General features: G+C 41.3%; 1 protein-coding gene across 15 annotated transcripts in view; it reads right to left on the bottom strand.

Annotated features, from left to right (window-relative positions):
• The window catches only part of THADA (THADA armadillo repeat containing), a 368,672-nt gene that overhangs the window by 187,234 nt on the left and 162,989 nt on the right, over nt 1–18,449 (bottom strand). For all 15 annotated transcript variants that reach the window (XM_055377797.2, XM_004029147.5, XM_055377798.2 and 12 more), the window contains 2 exons: nt 13,485–13,574; nt 11,373–11,504 (listed from right to left, as the gene is read on the bottom strand). In XM_055377797.2, coding sequence (XP_055233772.1) covers nt 11,373–11,504; nt 13,485–13,574 — 222 coding nt within the window. The remainder of the gene's footprint in view (nt 1–11,372; nt 11,505–13,484; nt 13,575–18,449) is intronic.

Raw genomic sequence — 18,449 nt, 5'->3', positions numbered from 1 at the left:
AGTGTATATGTCATATAATTAAGTGGTTAATATACACGGTATCAGGTTCACAAGCATGTATTTTACCTTATTAGCTAGACGGTAAGTTCTGTAAGCATAAAGACCTTTTTCTTTACTTTGCATCTTACCCAAGACCTAACACTAGCTAGGTACACAATGAATGTTTAACAAATACTTGGTTACTCAATTAACTGATTAGATTCTAACTTCTAGTATGAATGGCAGCAATAGGCCATAGATTATCATCATTGTCAGAAATTTCACCTAAGAATGGGACTGTGTGCAGATCAAATCACTTGTTCTAACATGACCTGAACTGGCCTGTTGGGATAACAGATAACACTGAAGAAAAGCTGGTCCCTACAAGTTCTGTTTTTCTAGCTTGCTTTCTCAATGCATTCCATAAGAGGTGAACTCCTCATTCCTTCTGCTCAAAAACATATTTAGAAAATGGTCTTAAAGAGATCTGGCACCAGAAATGAAGTTGGCCAGGCCCCTATCTAGTAACTAACAGATAAAAATTGGTGACAGATAACAAGGTATCTTTTTATGCCAGAACTATTTGCAAAAAAAGACACATAATGCAAAACATAATTTCATACTACACACTGAAACTCAGCTACCCTGGGTAGAATTCAGAAATTCAGAGGGCCATGAGTACAGCCCTCCAAATAAAGTGCTAGGCACAGTAAAAAGGAGGCAGAGTAAGTAGCTGCCCAAACAATGTGATTTCCCCAGCATTAGGAAACAACCTTCCAATCTCTGCTTCTAGATCCCCCCTATATAAGGCCTAAAATGCCACCATTAGAGTTTTACTGCTTTATTTCAAAATGTATGTATCTGTAATATACAAATGCCCCATGGAAGATAACACTGGAGGCATTTACATGTTTTGCAAGTTTGGCCTATAAGCAAAGAAGAAAACTGAGCAGCACTGAACACCTGTGCCTCAGCAATCTGGTCCCAAGCCTGACCTGGTATCAGACAGTCACAGAGTGAAACCCAGGGGCCAGGGTTTCCAAAGAATGATGGGATAGCAGAACCCTTTTTTCACCCAACAACTGTTAGCAGATTAGGATGGCTGGGCAGCGGGGGAAGGGTGGGGGCATACTCCTTTCCTATAATTCCCTTCTCTGAACCTCATGGAATTTAGTAGTAACCACAGACCAGGTAGAGTGCTGGCCAGGGCAGGAAGTTCTATGTCAACAGTACTGGCAAAGCCCTATTTCTCAGGTGTTTCTACTTGTAATGAGCAAGGCTTGGAGACCCCTGTACTCTCTCGCCAGGCAACTCTGTTCAAGATACTTTGGGAAATTGGGACAATAAAGAGTTATCTATTATAACCACTCTTTAGAAAAGCATCTCTGACTTCTCAAAGACTCAGATGTTCTTTTGCTTGTCAGAAAATGTGGCTTAAGCCAACATCTGGAATGGAGAAAAATACAGGAACCACAAAAAAAGATAATTAAATTAATAAAGAATGCTTTTCAGACACAACATCTCATAGGCCAAAAATATGTTTTCAGAACTATCCAGAACACAGTTACAGAAGTTACTTAAACGCTAAATTTTAGTAGATTAATTCCTGGAGGGTACCATTTAAGAGCAAACCACTGTGACTTTTTGGGCCATGCCAAGAATGGCATCCCAACTTCTTTTCTTTGAGAGATCGAAGGACCCATAAACAAAAATGTACAAATATTGTCACAGGATTAGAGGCATGTTGATCATTTCATTCACTGAACATTCAGAATCCACAGCTGAGATGTTCACCTATTCTGAAATAAGGCATGCCAAACAGATACCTTGATGATATCCAGTCCAACCTCAGGTGCGCTGCAGATATATGCTCAACATGTGATCAGTTTTCCTTGAAAACTTAACACTTTTGCTGATGGGCAAACTCAGTATTATGGAAATATGTTCTTTTTCTTGATAGAGAATACTAATTTTCACAAAATTCTTCTTTAAATTAAAAGCTGAAATCTATCTTCCATTTTCCCATTGGGAGCAAAAAAGAGAAATTATGCGCCTTCTACCATATGGCAGTCTCTCAAGTATATAAAGACCATTATCATGTTGCCACTAAGTCTTCTCCAGTCCAACTGTTTCCAGATGTTTGGTTTCCTCCTCATCTTGGTCACCTCCCCTCAACAGATACTAGTTCATCAGTGACCTTCCTAAAATGGGGAGCCCAGAACAGAATAATAAGGAGAATAATGTGGGTTTAGGCTAACCAACAGAGTTCAGGGGGACTACAGCCTCCACTATCTGGAAGCAGCAACAGTGTCATGCTGCTTTCTCATGGTTCACCAGGATATCTCATTCACCAAGATATTTTTCCCCCACAAAAACTGCTATGAAGCCAGATAGCCCTCATTTTGTATGTATATAATTTTGCCTTTTCTTTAAAAAATCAGAATGATATATATCTCTATTAAATGTTATCTTGATAGTCTCATCCCATCAATTCAGTCTTTCAAGGCTTTTTTGGGGGACAGGGTCTCGCTCTGTCACCTAGGCTGGAGTGCAGTGGCCCAATCACAGCTCACTTGAGCTGCCTTGACCTCCTGGGCTCAAGCAATCCTCCCACCGCAGCCTCCCAAGTAGCTGGGACTACAGGCGCAAATCACCAAGTCTGGCTAATTTTTAAAATTTTTTGTAGAGACAGGTCCTCCTTACGTTGCCCAGGCTGGTCCAGGCTATTTCGAATCTTACTTTTAAATGATGAACTGCATCAGACATACAAAACGATGACAACAACAAAAAGAATCTAGAGAATAGGATGACATTCAAGCATTTGCCCAATGCCCAATTTAAGAACACATCACAAATAAAATTGAAGCTTCTAGTACATGGCTCCTCAATTTCATCCCTTTCCTCCCCATTCAGAGGTAATGGTCTCATGCCTGAATTTGTGTTTGTCAGTCCTATGCTTGAAGGTTATTTTGAATCTTAATTTGCTCACAAATTTGATAAGCATGCAATCTAGTTTGCCTTCATTTTTTTATGGCTACTTTTAGCCATTAACAGCATAATCATAAAGCATCACGCTATAAAGTTGCAAGAGATTCTTTCCCTATCTCCTCAAAAGAATTTTCACTTGGACTTTCCAGCATTTGAAGCTATGTCACCAGCATCAGTCTTTTGACTTCATATACCTACCAAATAAGTAGCTTTACTTTCTTTCTTTCTTTTTTCTTTTTGAGACGGAGTCTTGCTCTGTCACTCAGGCTGGAGTGCAGTGGCACAATCTCCGCTCACTGCAAGCTCTGCCTCCTGGGTTCACACCATTCTCCTGCCTTAGCCTCTCGAGTAGCTGGGACTACAGGCGCCTGCCACTATGCCCGGCTAATTTTTTGTATTTTTGGTAGAGACGAGGTTTCACCGTGTTAGCCAGGATGGTCTCGATCTCCTGACTTGGTGATCCTCCCGCCTCGGCCTCCCAAAGTGCTGGGATTACAGGCATGAGCCACCGTGCCCGGCCCTAGTAGCTTTATTTTAAAAAAACTGAATGCTATGGTAGTGGTGTTTATCAAATATGTTACCAATATTTGAAGTTTTGATACCATTTCATTTTTTAAAAATTTTTTTTCTTTTTTCTTGTTTTTTAAATTATACTTTAAGTTCTAGGATACATGTGCATTATTTGTCTTCATTTAAGTACATAATTCAAATGTTGAATAAAGCTACATTGTTAGCATCTACTAGCCTAGTAATCCCATCAAAATAATGAGGTGACTCGGGCATGATGTTTTCTTAGGGAATCCTTACTAGTGCTCACTGAATAAAGTGCAAAGAACTCCCAAGTGACATATTCAATAATTCAGTAAAAAACAATCAACATCAACACAATTGTCTGGTCACTAATAAAATATGCCTTTACCCCTCTCTTCTGAAAAATCCTTCTGCGGGCTTCTGGCATAACATTCTCGCCCTACCTTTCCCAAAAATTACTGACATGGTACTGGGCTCACTTGCCCCCAAGGCTGTCATTTATCTGGGTGCAGGGATGTGTCCTCCCTCACAGGACACAGTGCTCTTTTTCTATTGCTTCAACTACATCTGACTTCAGGGTCTTCCCTCTGGCTTACTGAAAAAGCATGGGTTGAAAAAGTTTGTCTATCACCATTATACTATCAACCCCTTCCTCTCTCTAGAATTTTTTCTTAACAAGCAAACCAGGGAGCTTTTATCTTCTATTTTGTAAGCAGAATTATCCCCATTATATAGATCTACGGCCTGAAACACACAGAGGCTGCTCTCCTACATGGCTCCTCCATTCATGCTACGTTAACCTGGGAGGCTTTCCCCAACATGTTTTGGCTTGTTTGTAATTCCATAACCTTGAACAGAAAAATGGCACCTCCCCCCTACTTCTATTCTTATCAATCCAGGGTCTTCTCATTTGGCATTAAAGCCTGCAACAGGGTAGCTGCAAGGTGGGCCTCTATAGTGGCTCACTGGAAGGTAGTCAGAGGAGACAAGTTCACAGTGCAGGAAGGTGGCCAGAGACTCCTGAGGGCAGAGAGAAACTAAGTAACATCCAGTTCAATACCTTAATGGATAGAAAAGGAAATGGAGGGTCAAAGAGGTGAAGTCACAATAAAAGCAAATGTCAGAGCTCATATTCGAATCCAAGACTCCTCAAAGTCCAGGTAACACACAGAACCCAGCCGAGCCTCTTTTCTATAAAAATAGTAACTGGAGGGATACAAAATGTGGCTCTAATATTGTAGGACAAGAGGTCCCTTGAGTACTTCATAGATACACAGACTGATCCAACACAAAAAGTCTCACTTCCAGATTAGTTTCATTTTTCTGTTACTCAATCTAACTCTGTGCCCAAACTGGGGTGAGGCAGAGAAAGGTAACAAAAAATAAACAAATGAAAGAACCCCACAGCTGCTGCATGGAAGGAAAGTAAGATTTATTTTGCAAGAATAAGCATTGAGTATTACAGAATGGCATAGTAATGGTGAATGGCAAGATGAAGAGATTAAGTAACAAACGCTACAGACATGCAAAGGGAGAGGTGATTAGGAGCTGAGGTAGAGAGAAAGTGATGAGGACATTACTTCTCAGCAGTATTTTAACCACTGTCTGCCTCATTTATCTCTTCTATAAAGCAAATCTTGTTCTCTATTCATCTACAAGGATTCTGGGAAAACAGAGCAGACAGAAACATCATGTGAAGCCTTGAAGGAGAGTTTCCAGTATTACAATCACAAATGAAGTAGAAGCCAACTGTTGTCTACTGCAAAAACCCCAACTCTGTGCCATGGAAAATAAGGTCTTTCAACTTCATAATCTCAGTAAGGAGCAAAGTGATAATCCCTCAATTTTTGTAACTTTCAAGGAAAACAAAAGGAGTCAATGTCATTTCCCAATGCCACAGGCTTAAAAGGACCAACAAACTCTCAAGTTTTTGCACCCCCAACTCCCTCTTTTTTAAGGCTGGTAAAAATCAAAAGATTCCATGAAATATTTTAAAAATACATAAAACGTATTTTCCAATGCTGTGATTACTGGCTAGAGATCCATATTTCAACTAAAAAAGTTTCCACTGAATAGGTTCCTCTGGATGATTTCTACTGCCACATGTTTAGTTAATATTGTATTGCTGGCCAGGTGTGGTGGCTCACACCTGTAATCCCAGCATTTTGGGAGGCTGAGGCAGGTGGATCACCTGAGGTCAGGAGTTAGACACCAGCCTGACCAATATGGCGAAACCCCATCTCTACTAAAAAAATACAAAAATTAGCTGGGCGTGGTGGCAGGCGCCTGTAGTCCCAGCTACTCGGGAGGCTGAGACAGGAGAATTGCTTGAACCTGGGAGGCGGAGGTTGCAGTGAGCCGAGATCATGCCACTGCACTGGGCGACAGAGCAAGGCTCATATCAAAAAAAAAAAATTGTATTGCTATTTGTATTTCAATATCTGTCAAAAGTGCTGGGCACGGTGGCTCATACCTGCAGGTAAGTCTAGCACTTTCAAAGCCCGAGGTGGGCAGATCACTCAAGGTTGGGAGTTCCAGGCTAGCCTGACCAATATGGTGAAACCTCATCTCTAGTAAAAATACAAAACTTATTTAGGTTGGCGCAAAAGTAATTGTGGTTTCTGCCATTAACTGGGCATGGTGGCGTGTACCTGTGGTGGCGCACACCTGTGGTCCCAGCTACTCAGGAGGCTGAGGCAGGAGAATCACTTGAACCCAGGAGGTGGAGGTTGCAGTAAGCCAAGATCACACCACTGCACTCCAGCCTGGGCAACAGAGTAAGACTCCATCTCAAAAAATAAATAAATTAATAAAAATGTCAGAAACAAGAAATGGAAGCCAGGCACAGTAGTGTGCATCTGCAGTCCCAGCTACTTGGGAGGCTGAAGCAGGAGGATTACTTGAGCTCAGGAATTCAAGGTCCATCTGGTCAACATAGTGGGATCCTAGCTCTCTAAAAAAGCAAGAAAGGAAAGGAGAAGGGAAAAGGAAAGGAAAGGAGATTTCACTGAAAACTTGTCTAAAGAGAACAATGACTAAATGGATTGGGGTAAAAAAATGTACTGAAAGTCATCTGCAGTTAAAATAAGCAAAAAAAAAAAAAAAAGGCAGGTGGTGGGGGGCGGGGGAAGGGGGCTGCAAGTAGGAGAGATCCTTTAAAAAGTGCCTCAAAAGGGCAGTGAAGGGATTTCTCCTGCAGGTATTAATCAGATCTCAGTTACCTACAATAGAAGGCATGTTTGGTCTTAACTGAAACTCATATACACACAAGTAACCACATTGGTGTAGAGGGGGTAAAGAGCCCTGTCCACGTGTCACAGTTAGTGACTAGAAAGTCTTTTCAGAGGCCAAAAAGTCCCTGGCCATACATCTCTGAGTTCCCTTTCACAAGCAAGTTTCAAGTTCCAGTCAAAGAGCTCTAGGTAACCACATATACCTCAAACCCAGGACTATAGAGTCCTGAACAAAGGCCCAGGACTCAGAGACCTGATTCGTCTAAGCTCTCCTGGGCCTTTGTTCAGGATTCTATGGTCCTAGGTTTGAGGCATATGTGGTTACCTAGAGCTCTTTGACTGGAACTTGAAACTTGCTTGTGAAAGGGAACTCAGAGATGTATGCCCAGGGACTTTTTGGCCTCTGAAAAGACTTTCTAGTCTCTAGAAAGCCCAGAGAAGCAGGCCCTGGTGAGCTGCATTCAGAGAGCCAGTCAAGGTTCTTTTTAAAGCATGAATTATTCTGCTTTGTGGTACCTGAACTGAAGAATGAATTAATGGTCTTAAATTGAAAGCATCACATTCACATGGTAAAGGGCTTTGTATCTGGATGCAGCACACATCAGAACATAAAATACACTGGATTTTTTAAAAGTTGTATACAAGATGTTGGGATTGACATTATAAGTTCTGTCCCAAGAGGATGCAACAATCATAATGGCATATATGTTTAGGTATACTCTTAAACATGGGATAAAGGAGTAAAACTACATATAATACTTATAAATACCTTACAGAGAGGAAGGAAATAGCAGGTAAGTACACATAAATCAAAGGGAAACAAAAAGCTCTCGTTGGCGCTTTTAATCTTCTTCTTATTGTGCAATTCACTTTTAGCAGTCAGAGCAACCTTTGCACTACTCCCACAAACTGAAATTTTTTTCTTTGGCCAAACTCATAGTATCCATGAGCCTGATGAGAACCCTTCCCAGTACATAAATTACCCTTAACAACGGTACAAAAATAAAACACTGCTGACCCACTGTGCATACACCCATCCATCTTTTTAGCTATTACCCCAAGTCAAAACAGCCCACTCTTTACCACAATCAGAACCACAGGCACTGCCTGGAATGATAGGTTTTATGATCAGCCTTTCACTTTCTTCATGAATAACATTCTCAGAGGTCATCTAAATCAAATGCATACAGTTTTATCACATTCACTGCTTTTTAAAAATCTGTTTATAGTTCACCTTGCCAGTGAACATTTTGGGGTAGCATGGGTTTTCCCTGTGGTAGGCTGATGAAACCCCAAACTAACTAAATCTAGGGCCTTCCACTTTACCACAGAAGGTGGCCAAGAAAGAAGAGCCAGGCTTCCTCTGTATCTGGCCACAAACCAGTCCTATAACCCCAGGCGATTGTCACCATGTGCCACACATGGTTAACCAATCCAATCAGTCACTTTTCCTACAGGAAAAGCAAAATAAGGAACAGATCCCACCATTGGTAGAGACATTACGTCTATATCCAGAAGACAGCCTGTACTCAGGTACAGCAGCTGTGGATATAGGCTCCTCATCTCTCTCAGTTGCATACATTTCAGACCCTATAGGTCCATTCCGTGTAGCTAAGTTACTGGCTACTCAAAAGGCAACCAAAAAACAAGGTTATTTTGGTATAACAGAAAGAGTACATCTAACACCCTTGACAAGCCCTGCACTCTTGGGTTCAAATTCTAGCTCTGTAACTGCCTTGCTCTCTGAACCTCAATTTCCTCAACGGGCAAATGAGGGTGATAACACCTCTTCTCAGAGTCACTGTAAGCAAAATGCCCAGTTCACTACTTGGCAGAAAGACAGGGCTCAACAAAGGTTGGTCTACTTCCTACTGACTTCTCTGCTCAGAACACTTTCTTTCTTGTTTTCTGCATTCCTGGGTCAAAATCTACTTCTTAATAAATTCCTTAAACTGCCTAACCAATTTTAATAAGCTACTACTGTCTAGCTTGTTAAAATCGTGTGTGGGTGTGTGTGTGTGATGGTATTAAATTTAATATCCCAAGTTTAATTTTGCTACTCAAAATGTGATCTACAGACCAGCAGCAGTGGCATTATCTGGAAGACCATTTGAAAGTCGGACTCTCAGGCCTCACCTCAGATTTACTGAAATCAGAATTTATATGATAGCCAAGTGATATGTTTACATCTTAAAGTTTTAGAAACACTGTTCTATAACACACATGGACACTCAATAAGTCAGAGCCTAGGCTCTGTACTTAAGGAATCAATGGTGGTGCTTCTGCTTACAGGACATTTTGCTTACAGTGACTCTGAGAAGAGGTGTTATCACCCTCGTTTGCACGCTGAGGAAATTGAGGTTCAGAGAGCAAGCAAGGCAGTTACAGAGCTAGAATTTGAACCCAAGAGTGCAGGGCTTGTCAAGAGTGATAGATGTGCTCTTTCTGTTACACCAAAATAACCTTGTATTTTGGTTGGTGGCACTTCTGCTGTTGGTGATGTTCTATGAATCTACTTCATAAAGCACCTTACTTACTGGAAGAAAGCAACTACAACCGCAGCATTTTCTTTCACTGGAAGAACAGACTGATTGCAAACTTCTTACTTTGTATTTTTAGAGGTTAACAAATGATGCCCTAAGTACACTGGCTTCAAAGCAATATTTAAATTTTCTATGTTAATGCAATCTTTGTTTTATATAATAGATACTTTGAATATAATGAGTAGTATCAGCATTCTGATTATATGTAAACTAAGCAACATTTTGGAAAGGTACTTTCAGGTACTATTGAAAGGTACTTTCAATGTAGTAATTTATTATTTCTAGGATGCAATGAACAACAGACTGAGTAGTAAAAAGCTTCCACAAATTCAATGTTCTTAAGACAGAGCACAGGTTCTAAAGCAAACCTCTGTTTCTAATGTAAACTGCAATTCTGTGCACATGCCTTTCCTCCTTGCGTCAACTTCCTGAAAACATTTCTTAGTTCTTTCCAGTTATTCACGAAAGAACAATTTTTAAGGCCCCTGAAAGTAAAATTTACCACCCAAATTCCTAAAATGAATCACCAAATGCCAGATGAAGGAGACTGGTAACTTTGTATATCAGGAAACAAAAACCAGTCTGCCTGAGTCATCTCTGTGATCAAAGATAACACAGCCACAGCCAGGGCTTGGCGCAAACAAATAGCTCTGCAAGCACATGCCAGAATCTCATGTTTAATGGTTTTCTCACATTAAAATGCATAAGTCAGCTCTGTGAAACAAGGAAGTGAAACCTAGGACACTACATACATAAGAAACACTCTCTTGAGTTTGGTTTCTTACCCTTCTGCTCCAAATCTACTTCAATTTTTGGTAGAAACACAAAAATGAAGGTACTGTTTTGTCAAGAGCTAAGCAGAAAGGTAATAGCTAACTAATATGACAGGCTTCTGAAAGGTTTCATGAGAAAATTTTAATACTTCTTGGAGGCCTACATATTTAGGCCTTTGATCCAAAATGAACAAAGTAATCAGAAGACGGCAAATGCCTGAAAAGATGTAACACAAGAAGTGGTAATAGGCTCTAAAAGAAGATAACCCTGTTATATTATTTCATGAATACTCTATATTCATGGCTTTTTTCAGGTACTACAAACGTAAAAGAGAAGACGAGTGGGAATTCATGCCACATGGCATTACCATTTACATGCCACCCATTGCACCGCCTCGCAGACTCTTCCAGAGTGAAAAGGCAGATGTCCTAACGTCCTCTCGAACCCGTGGACAGAAGATACATACCAGAACCAAGCCTGCTCCGTGCTAGCCAGGCTCAACACAGGAATAACGCAAACATGGGGCTATGTCTTTCAAAAGGAGTATCTCCTATCAACACCATCCACCTGCCTTGGAGCAGACAGGGCTCAAAGAAAACATTACTTACACAGGTTCTAATGAGATCCTGTACCCACAATATACGCACCTTACTCTGAAACACTGGGGGCAATGGCAGGAAAACCCAGGCCTCTGCTTTCACAAGACCCCTCCCAAAGTTGTGTGTGTGTGTGTGTGTGTGTGTGTGTATAAAATAGTTATATATATACACACACACACACACAATAGTTATATACAAAAGTTTTACATATAATATATATAATAGTTATATATATAATAGTTTTTAATATATACAATAGGTTTACATATATAAAAATATATATATAATATGGCCGGGCGCGGTGGCTGATGCCTGTAATCCCAGCACTTTGGGAGAATGAGGTGGGCGGATCACAAGGTCAGGAGATAGAGACCATTCTGGCTAACACAGTGAAACCCCGTCTCTACTAAAAATACAAAAAATTAACCGGGCGTGGTGGCGGGTGCCTGTAGCTCCAGCTACTCCGGAGGCTGAGGCAGAAGAATGGCACGAACCTGGGAGGCAGAGCTGGCAGTGAGCCGAGATCGCGCCACTGCACTCCAACCCAGGCGACAGAGCGAGACTCCGTCTCAAAAAACAAACAAACAAACAAATAATATAAATATATATAAATAAAAAATATATATGATATATATATAAAATAGTTTCTGAAATAAGAAGAAGATAAAATATTCCCATAAAACTCCCACGCCCACCTAGACAATTTCTACACAGCATGACACTACCTCACAATGAAGGGAACAAAAGGTCCCATGCTGAGAGCAGAAGAAGTACCATCCATCGGGGAAGCGTAGAGTCTCTCCAACACCAAAAGTAAGAGAAACATGCTTGGATGACGATTTGGTTCTCCCATATCACTGAAACAACAATTATTACACATGAAAGATTTCACATTTAGGTAGTGAAGCACTCCTCCTTCAAACATTTTTCTCATGAAATAATTATGTATATGGCCGGGTGCGGTGACTAATGCCTGTAATCCCAGCACTTTGGGATGCCGAGGCGGATGGATCACGTGAGATCAGGAGCTCAAGACCAGCCTGGCCAATATAGTAAAACCTCATCTCTACTAATACAAAAAACTAGCCGGATGTGGTGGCGCATGCCTGTAATTCCAGCTACTCGGGAGGCTGAGGTGGGAGAATCACTTGAACCTAGGAGGCGGAGGTTGCAGTGAGCCAAGATCACGCCACTGCACTCCAGCCTGGGTGACACAGTGAGACTCCATTTCAAAAAAAAAATTATGTATATGAAGTGAGACTCCACAATCAAGGGGATAGTTTTCCTTTTTTCTTTTTTTTTTTCTACGTTCACTTCTTATCTCCCAAATGTGCATCATAAGAAAAAACTACTAGCAAAACAGGGAATTGGGCTTTCGTACAGGATCCTCTTCTCAAAGCCAATCATTTACATAATTAGAGTACGCTATTTTGATTAGAACTGTTCCTACAGTAGAGACGTGCCTGTTCCACAGTATGAAATGTGAAACTTTCAACATCCAAATGTATTTAAGAAAGCACGAATAGTCACTAAAGGCCAGAAAAGCACATTAGCATAAACTACTAATGTGAGCAAATGCATCATAACCAGAAGTAAAATTCATTACTTTTATTTTCTAATTATAGACAATTAGTGTACATTCATACCAAGCGCAAAATTACAGGAAAAATACAAAAGACATGCTTTATGATGTCCATACTAAAAATTCCACTACCAGCTTCAGAATGTGTGGGTTTTTTTTTTTCTTTTTTTGAGATGGAGTATTTTTCTGTCACCCAAGCTGGAGTGCAGTGGCAAGATCTCAGCTCACTGCAACCTCTGCCTTCTGGGTTCAAGTGATTCTCCTACCTCAGCCTCCCAGTAGCTGGGATCACAGGTGCGCACCACCAGCCTGGCTAATATTTGTATTTTTAATAGAGACAGGGTTTCGCCATGTTGGCCAAGCTGGTCTTGAACTCCTGACCTCAGGTGATCCACCTGCCTTGGCCTCCCAAAGTGCTGGGATTACAGGTGTGAGCCACCGCACCAGCCAGAATGTGATTTTTAAGACAATGGTGAACTATAAGACTGGAAAGCCCTCGTAATGGCTTTGCTCTGTGTTTCCAACAACACTGGCCATTTCTGCTCAGGTAGACCAGAACCATTTCTGAACACAAGTGATCATATTAGTCAGCTAACTGCTATAGTTTCACAATGGTAAGTTGCAACAAGCCAGTAATAAAAAAATGACAGGTATGCATAAAGCAAACTCAATATGTAAACACAGATTTTTTTAAAAATAGGAAGAAAATAATTCATAACAGAAGAAATCACCATGTGATTCCTAGTTTCTGTACCACCGAAAATGGAATTAAGTTTGATAAAATTTAACATAAAACAGGATTTTTAAAATATAAACACAGGATTTTACACAACTTTTCAGGTACAAATTTACTAGAGAACCAAGCAATATGATATAATTACAAAAAAGCACTTTAATAAAAAAGCCAATTTTATGCAAGGAAGCAGTCTGACCATGCACAGTGGCTCAAGCCTGTAATCCCCACACTTTGGGAGGCCCAGGTGGGCAGATTGCTTGAGCTCAGGAGTTTGAGACCAGCCTGGGAAACATGATGAAACCCCATCTCTACAAAAAATACAAAAATGGGCAAGGAGTGGTGGCCACCACTGTACTCCAGCTTGGGTGACAGGGAAAGACCCTGTCTCAATGAAAAAATTTAAACAAATTTAAAAAAGGGAAGAATTTTATTAAAAACAGCTGCCTAGAGGGACAATCTCAATTACTAAGGTAATTCACATCCTTGAGTTCATTTTGCCCCACCCAATTCTCTTCTTACCTGTCTACTGTATTGGCTACAGTTTCCAACTGTTTGAGAAGAAACGGATAGAGTTCTGGGAAACGAGAGAAAAACTCTCTCCCTGTCATTCTGTGAAAGAAGGAGGAAAAAAGTTATTATCATTTATTCCCTTTGATCTGACAATAAAGCCTTTTTTTAAAAAAAAGGAAGATAAGTACGGTTGTTTGGATATTTAATTAAATACAGTTAAAAACAGAATCTACAGCACCTTAAGAATTTAACAATCAACACAAATGGTAATTCTGATTTCTGAAGTGCTCTCAATCCATGAACTTTTATCTCAATATTTAAGATTATGTATGTTTACAAATATTTGATATTAAATTTTATCAGGGAAGAAATACGTAATCTGTGCCAATGCCAAGTTTCCACAACTGATTCGGACTATAAGTAGAGTCAACACCAGATTGACTGAGACTGACTCAGCTTCAGTGATAAGGACAGGTCTAGAACAAGCATTCCCAACCCTGGCACCAATGACAGTTTGGACCAAATAACTCTTTGTTTCAGGGGACTGTCCTACACATTGTGGGATGTTTAGCAGCCTCCGTGGCTTCTACCCACTAGATGCCAGCAGCACAACACCCCTCCCCAACAATCATGACAATGAAAATGTCTTTAGACATTGCCAAATATACCTTGTGGGACAAAATGGCCCCTGATTGAGAACCACTGGTTTGGAGTATGGTTATGAGAAGTACAGTCTTGGCATGTGAAGTTTTGGAAATCTAATCCTTGCTGAACTTGTAAGAATTATCTTTTTCAACTTTATAAAAACTTCTCTTGAACTATGAAAGTAGAATAGTTCCTCAGACTGCACCACTGACCAAAAAGCTCAAGCTAAATATGGCATTTAGGAACATACTGTCTCCATAACTATTAAAGAATTACTCCGAAGGGGTGACATAAATAAATATTCCCTAACCTACCCATTTTTATCAGCTCTACGTGTTATGTTCCTATTAATTGAAATCCAGAATATCACATTTTAAAAAAACTGAAACGTTTTTACACACAGCAAAATGCTGTGATCAAGTGTACCATTCAACCCACAAATACATACACTCGTAATCCACACCCCTATCAAGACTCAGAAAATTTCCATCATCCCATAAAGATCCCCCATGACCCTTCCCAGCAAACTCCCACCCCGCAAAGGAACCTCTGATTTGATTTCTATCATTACAGTTTGGTTTTGTCTATTCTAGAATTTCATATAAATGTAATAATACATTTTTTTTTGTTTGTTTTTTGAGACGGAGTCTCACTCTGTTGCCCAGGCTGGAGTGCAGTGGCGCAATCTCGGCTCACTGCAACCTCCACCTCCTGGGTTCACGCCATTCTCCTGCCTCAGCCTCCCAAGTAGCTGGGACTACAGGCGCCCGCCACCACGCCCGGATAATTTTTTGTACTTTTATTAGAGACGGGGTTTCACCGTGTTAGCCAGGATGGTCTCGATCTCCTGACCTTGTGATCCGCCCACCTCAGCCTCCCAAAGTTCTGGGATTACAGGCGTGAGCCACTGTACCCAGCAATAATATGTTTTTTTGGCTTGCTTTTTTCACTCAGCATAGAGTTTATGAAATTTATCCATGTTATTCAATATATCAATAGTCTGGTTCTTTTTCTGTTGAGTAGTATTCCATTATATGAATCTGTAAGTTTGTTTATTAATTCTCCTCTTGACAGGCATGGGTTCTTTACCTCTTTTTTTTTTTTTTACTATTATGAATAAAGCTGCTATAAAATTCTAATATAAGACTTTTTAAGGACACATTTTCATTTCTCCTGGATTAATATCTGAGAATAAAACTGTAACATGTCTAACCATTTAGGAAACTGACAGTTTCCTGAAATAATTATACCATTTTACACTCCCAACACTCAGGTAGATTTCTGATGGAGATTTCTACAGTCCTTTGAACATTTGCTGTTGTTTTGTTTTTCCTTCCTTTGTAGCCATCCTTGTGGGTATGCAACAGTGTATCTCCCATGATTTTGATTTGCATTTCCTTGACGACTAATGACGTTGAGCACTTTTCATGTGCTTTGGTCATTATTATGACCCTTTGTGAAGTATCTCTTCAAGATTTTTGCTCATTTTTAATAGGTTGCTTTTCCTTGGTCATATATATGCATGGCATATACCTTCTTCTAGTCTGTGGCTTGCCAACTTATTTAATAATGTCTTTTGATGAGTAGAATTCTAAAAATTTTTGACAAAGTCCACTATTTAATCAATTTTTTTCTTTTATGATTCATGCTTTCTATGCCTAAGAAATCTCTACCTACCTACCTAAGAAAGATATTGTATATCTTCCTCTAGAAGCTTTATGGTTTTAGCTTTTACATTGAGGTCTATGATCCATTTAAAATTAATTTTTGTGTATAGTGTGAGATAGAGGTCAAGGTTCTTTTTTCCACATTGGTATTTCATATTTTTAATAGGGAGATTTTTTTTTTGGAAAAAAAAATGATATGCCTTAAAAAGGAGATGTGCTGCTGGGTGTGGTGGCTCACACCTGTAATCCCAGCACTTTGGGAGGCTGAGCCGGGTGGATCACCTGAGGTCAGGAGTTCAAGACCAACCTGACCAACATGGAGAAGCTGTCTCTACTAAAAATATACAAAATTAGCCGGGTGTGGCGGTGCATGCCTGTAATCCCAGCTACTCTGGAGGCTGAGGCAGAAGAATCACTTGAACCTGGGAGGCAGAGGTTGCAGCGAGCCGAGATCACGTCACTGCACTCCAGCCTGGGCGACAGAGTGAGACTCCATTTCAGAAAACAAACAAACAAACAAAAAAAGGAGATGTGCTGTGCTCATAGATGAGAGGATTCCATATTATAAAGATGACATTCTCCCCAAATTGATTATAAATGCAATGCAATTCCAATAAAAACAGTAATTGTGTGTGTGTGTGTGTGTGTGTGTGTGTGTGTCTGCAAGACTTCATTTTATTTATTTATTTTTTGAGACAGAGCCTTGCTCTGTTGCCCAGGCTGGAGTGCAGTGGTGCAATTTCGGCTCACTGCAACCTCTGCCTCCTAGGTTCAAGCAATTCTCGTGCCTCAGCCTCCCGAGTAGCTGGCACTACAGGTGCGCACCACCACATCTGGCTAATTTTTCATATTTTTAGTAGATATGAGGTTTCACTATGTTGGCCAGGCTGGTCTCGAACTCCTGACCTCAGGTGATTGGCCTGCCTCCGCCTCCCACAGTGCTGGGATTACAGGCATGAGCCACTGCGCTCAGCCCTGAGAAGTAGATTTTAAATTGTATATAGACACATCAAGGGCCAAGAGTAAGAGTAGCAAAGATAATCTTAAAGAAGAACAAGGTTGGAGGACTCACCCAGATAGCTAAAAAAAACCATAACACTCATGTAATTAGGACTGTGAGTACAAGTAAGCCAATAAAATAGCATAGAAAGCACAGGAGCAGACATATATTAATACACGTATAAAAACTTGATTTGTGTAAGAGCTAATACTGCAGATCACAGAGAAACATAGCGTGGTAACTGATTATCCACACAGACAAAATTACAATTGGATCCCAAGCTCCCACTGATAATGAGAAGGGGGCAGGGAAGTGCTGGGAGGAGAAGGGCAGGTTCCTGGCGAAGGAGGCTCTGTCTCCGGCCTGTGCCCACGGACCTAGGTGAAGACAGGCACTCCTGCCTTCGTGCCCAAATGCTGCATTTCCCAAGACCACCCTGGCCCACCATGCCCCCATCCTGTACCTATAAAATCCCCCAAGACCCTAGCACGCAGGCACACAAGCGGCTGGATGACAAGAGGGGCACATGGGCGGAGGAACACACAAGCGGCTGGATGGCCGGAATACACCAACAGGCACCAGCAGGCCATCGACTGGCGAAACAATGAGGAGTTTGGCCAGGGCAGTCTGAAAAGAGACAGGCCGCCGAGTGGCCCAAATCCAGGGGAAAACCATCTCCCTTCTGGTTCCCCCATCTGCTGAGAGCTACTTCCAATCAATAAAACCCTGGACTAATTCTCCAAGCCTACGTGTGATCAAATTCTTCCGGTATATCAAGGCAAGAACCCTGGGATACAGAAAGCCCTCTGTCCTTGCAACAAGGCAAGGGGATCTAATTGAGCTGACTAACACAAGCTGCCTATGGACACCTAAACTGAAAGAGCACTCTGTAACACACACCCACTGGGGCTTCAGCTGTAAACATTCACCCCTCGACACTGCTGTGGAGTGGGAGCCCCACAGCCTGCCTGTCTGTATGTTCCCCTACAGGTTTGAGCAGCTGGGCGCTAAGAAGCGAGCTACAATCCCATCACACACCTTGTGAGGGGGACTCACACACCCTGCAAAGGGGACAAGGGAACTTTTCCTGTTTCACTACTATGTATACAAATTAAATTCCATTGACTTCAAGGCTTTAAAACAGCATAAACAAATAGCCAGGGCCAGGCGCAGTGGCTCACGACTGTAATCCGAGCACTTTGGGAGGCCCAGGTGAGCGGATCACCTGAGGTCGGGAGTTCAAGACCAGCCTGACCAACATGGAGAAATCCCATCTCTACTAAAAGAAAAATACAAAATTAGCCAGGCGCGGTGGTGCACGCCTGTAATCCCAGCTACTCAGGAGGCTGAGGCAGGAGAATCACTTGAATCTGGGAGGTGGAGGTTGAAGTGAGCCAAGACTGCACCATTGCATTCCAACCTGGGCAACAGGAGACTCCTGGAAGGAAGAGAGGAAGGAAGGGAGGGAGGGAAGGAGGGAGGGAGGGAAGGAGGGATGGAGGGAGGGCTGAGCAAGGTGGCTCATGCCTGCAATTCCAGCACTTTGGGAGGCTGAGGCCAGCAAATTACTTGAGTTCAAGAGTTCGAGACCAACCTCGCCAACATGGTGAAATCCTGTCTGTACTAAAAATACAAAAATTAGCCAGTTGAGGTAGCATCTAC

This window comes from Gorilla gorilla, chromosome 12 (genome assembly GCF_029281585.2).
Source record: "Gorilla gorilla gorilla isolate KB3781 chromosome 12, NHGRI_mGorGor1-v2.1_pri, whole genome shotgun sequence".
Classification (NCBI taxonomy): Eukaryota; Metazoa; Chordata; class Mammalia; order Primates; family Hominidae; genus Gorilla; species Gorilla gorilla.
Note: the sequence above shows the minus strand (reverse complement) of the source record. Positions and strands in the feature narration are given on the sequence as shown.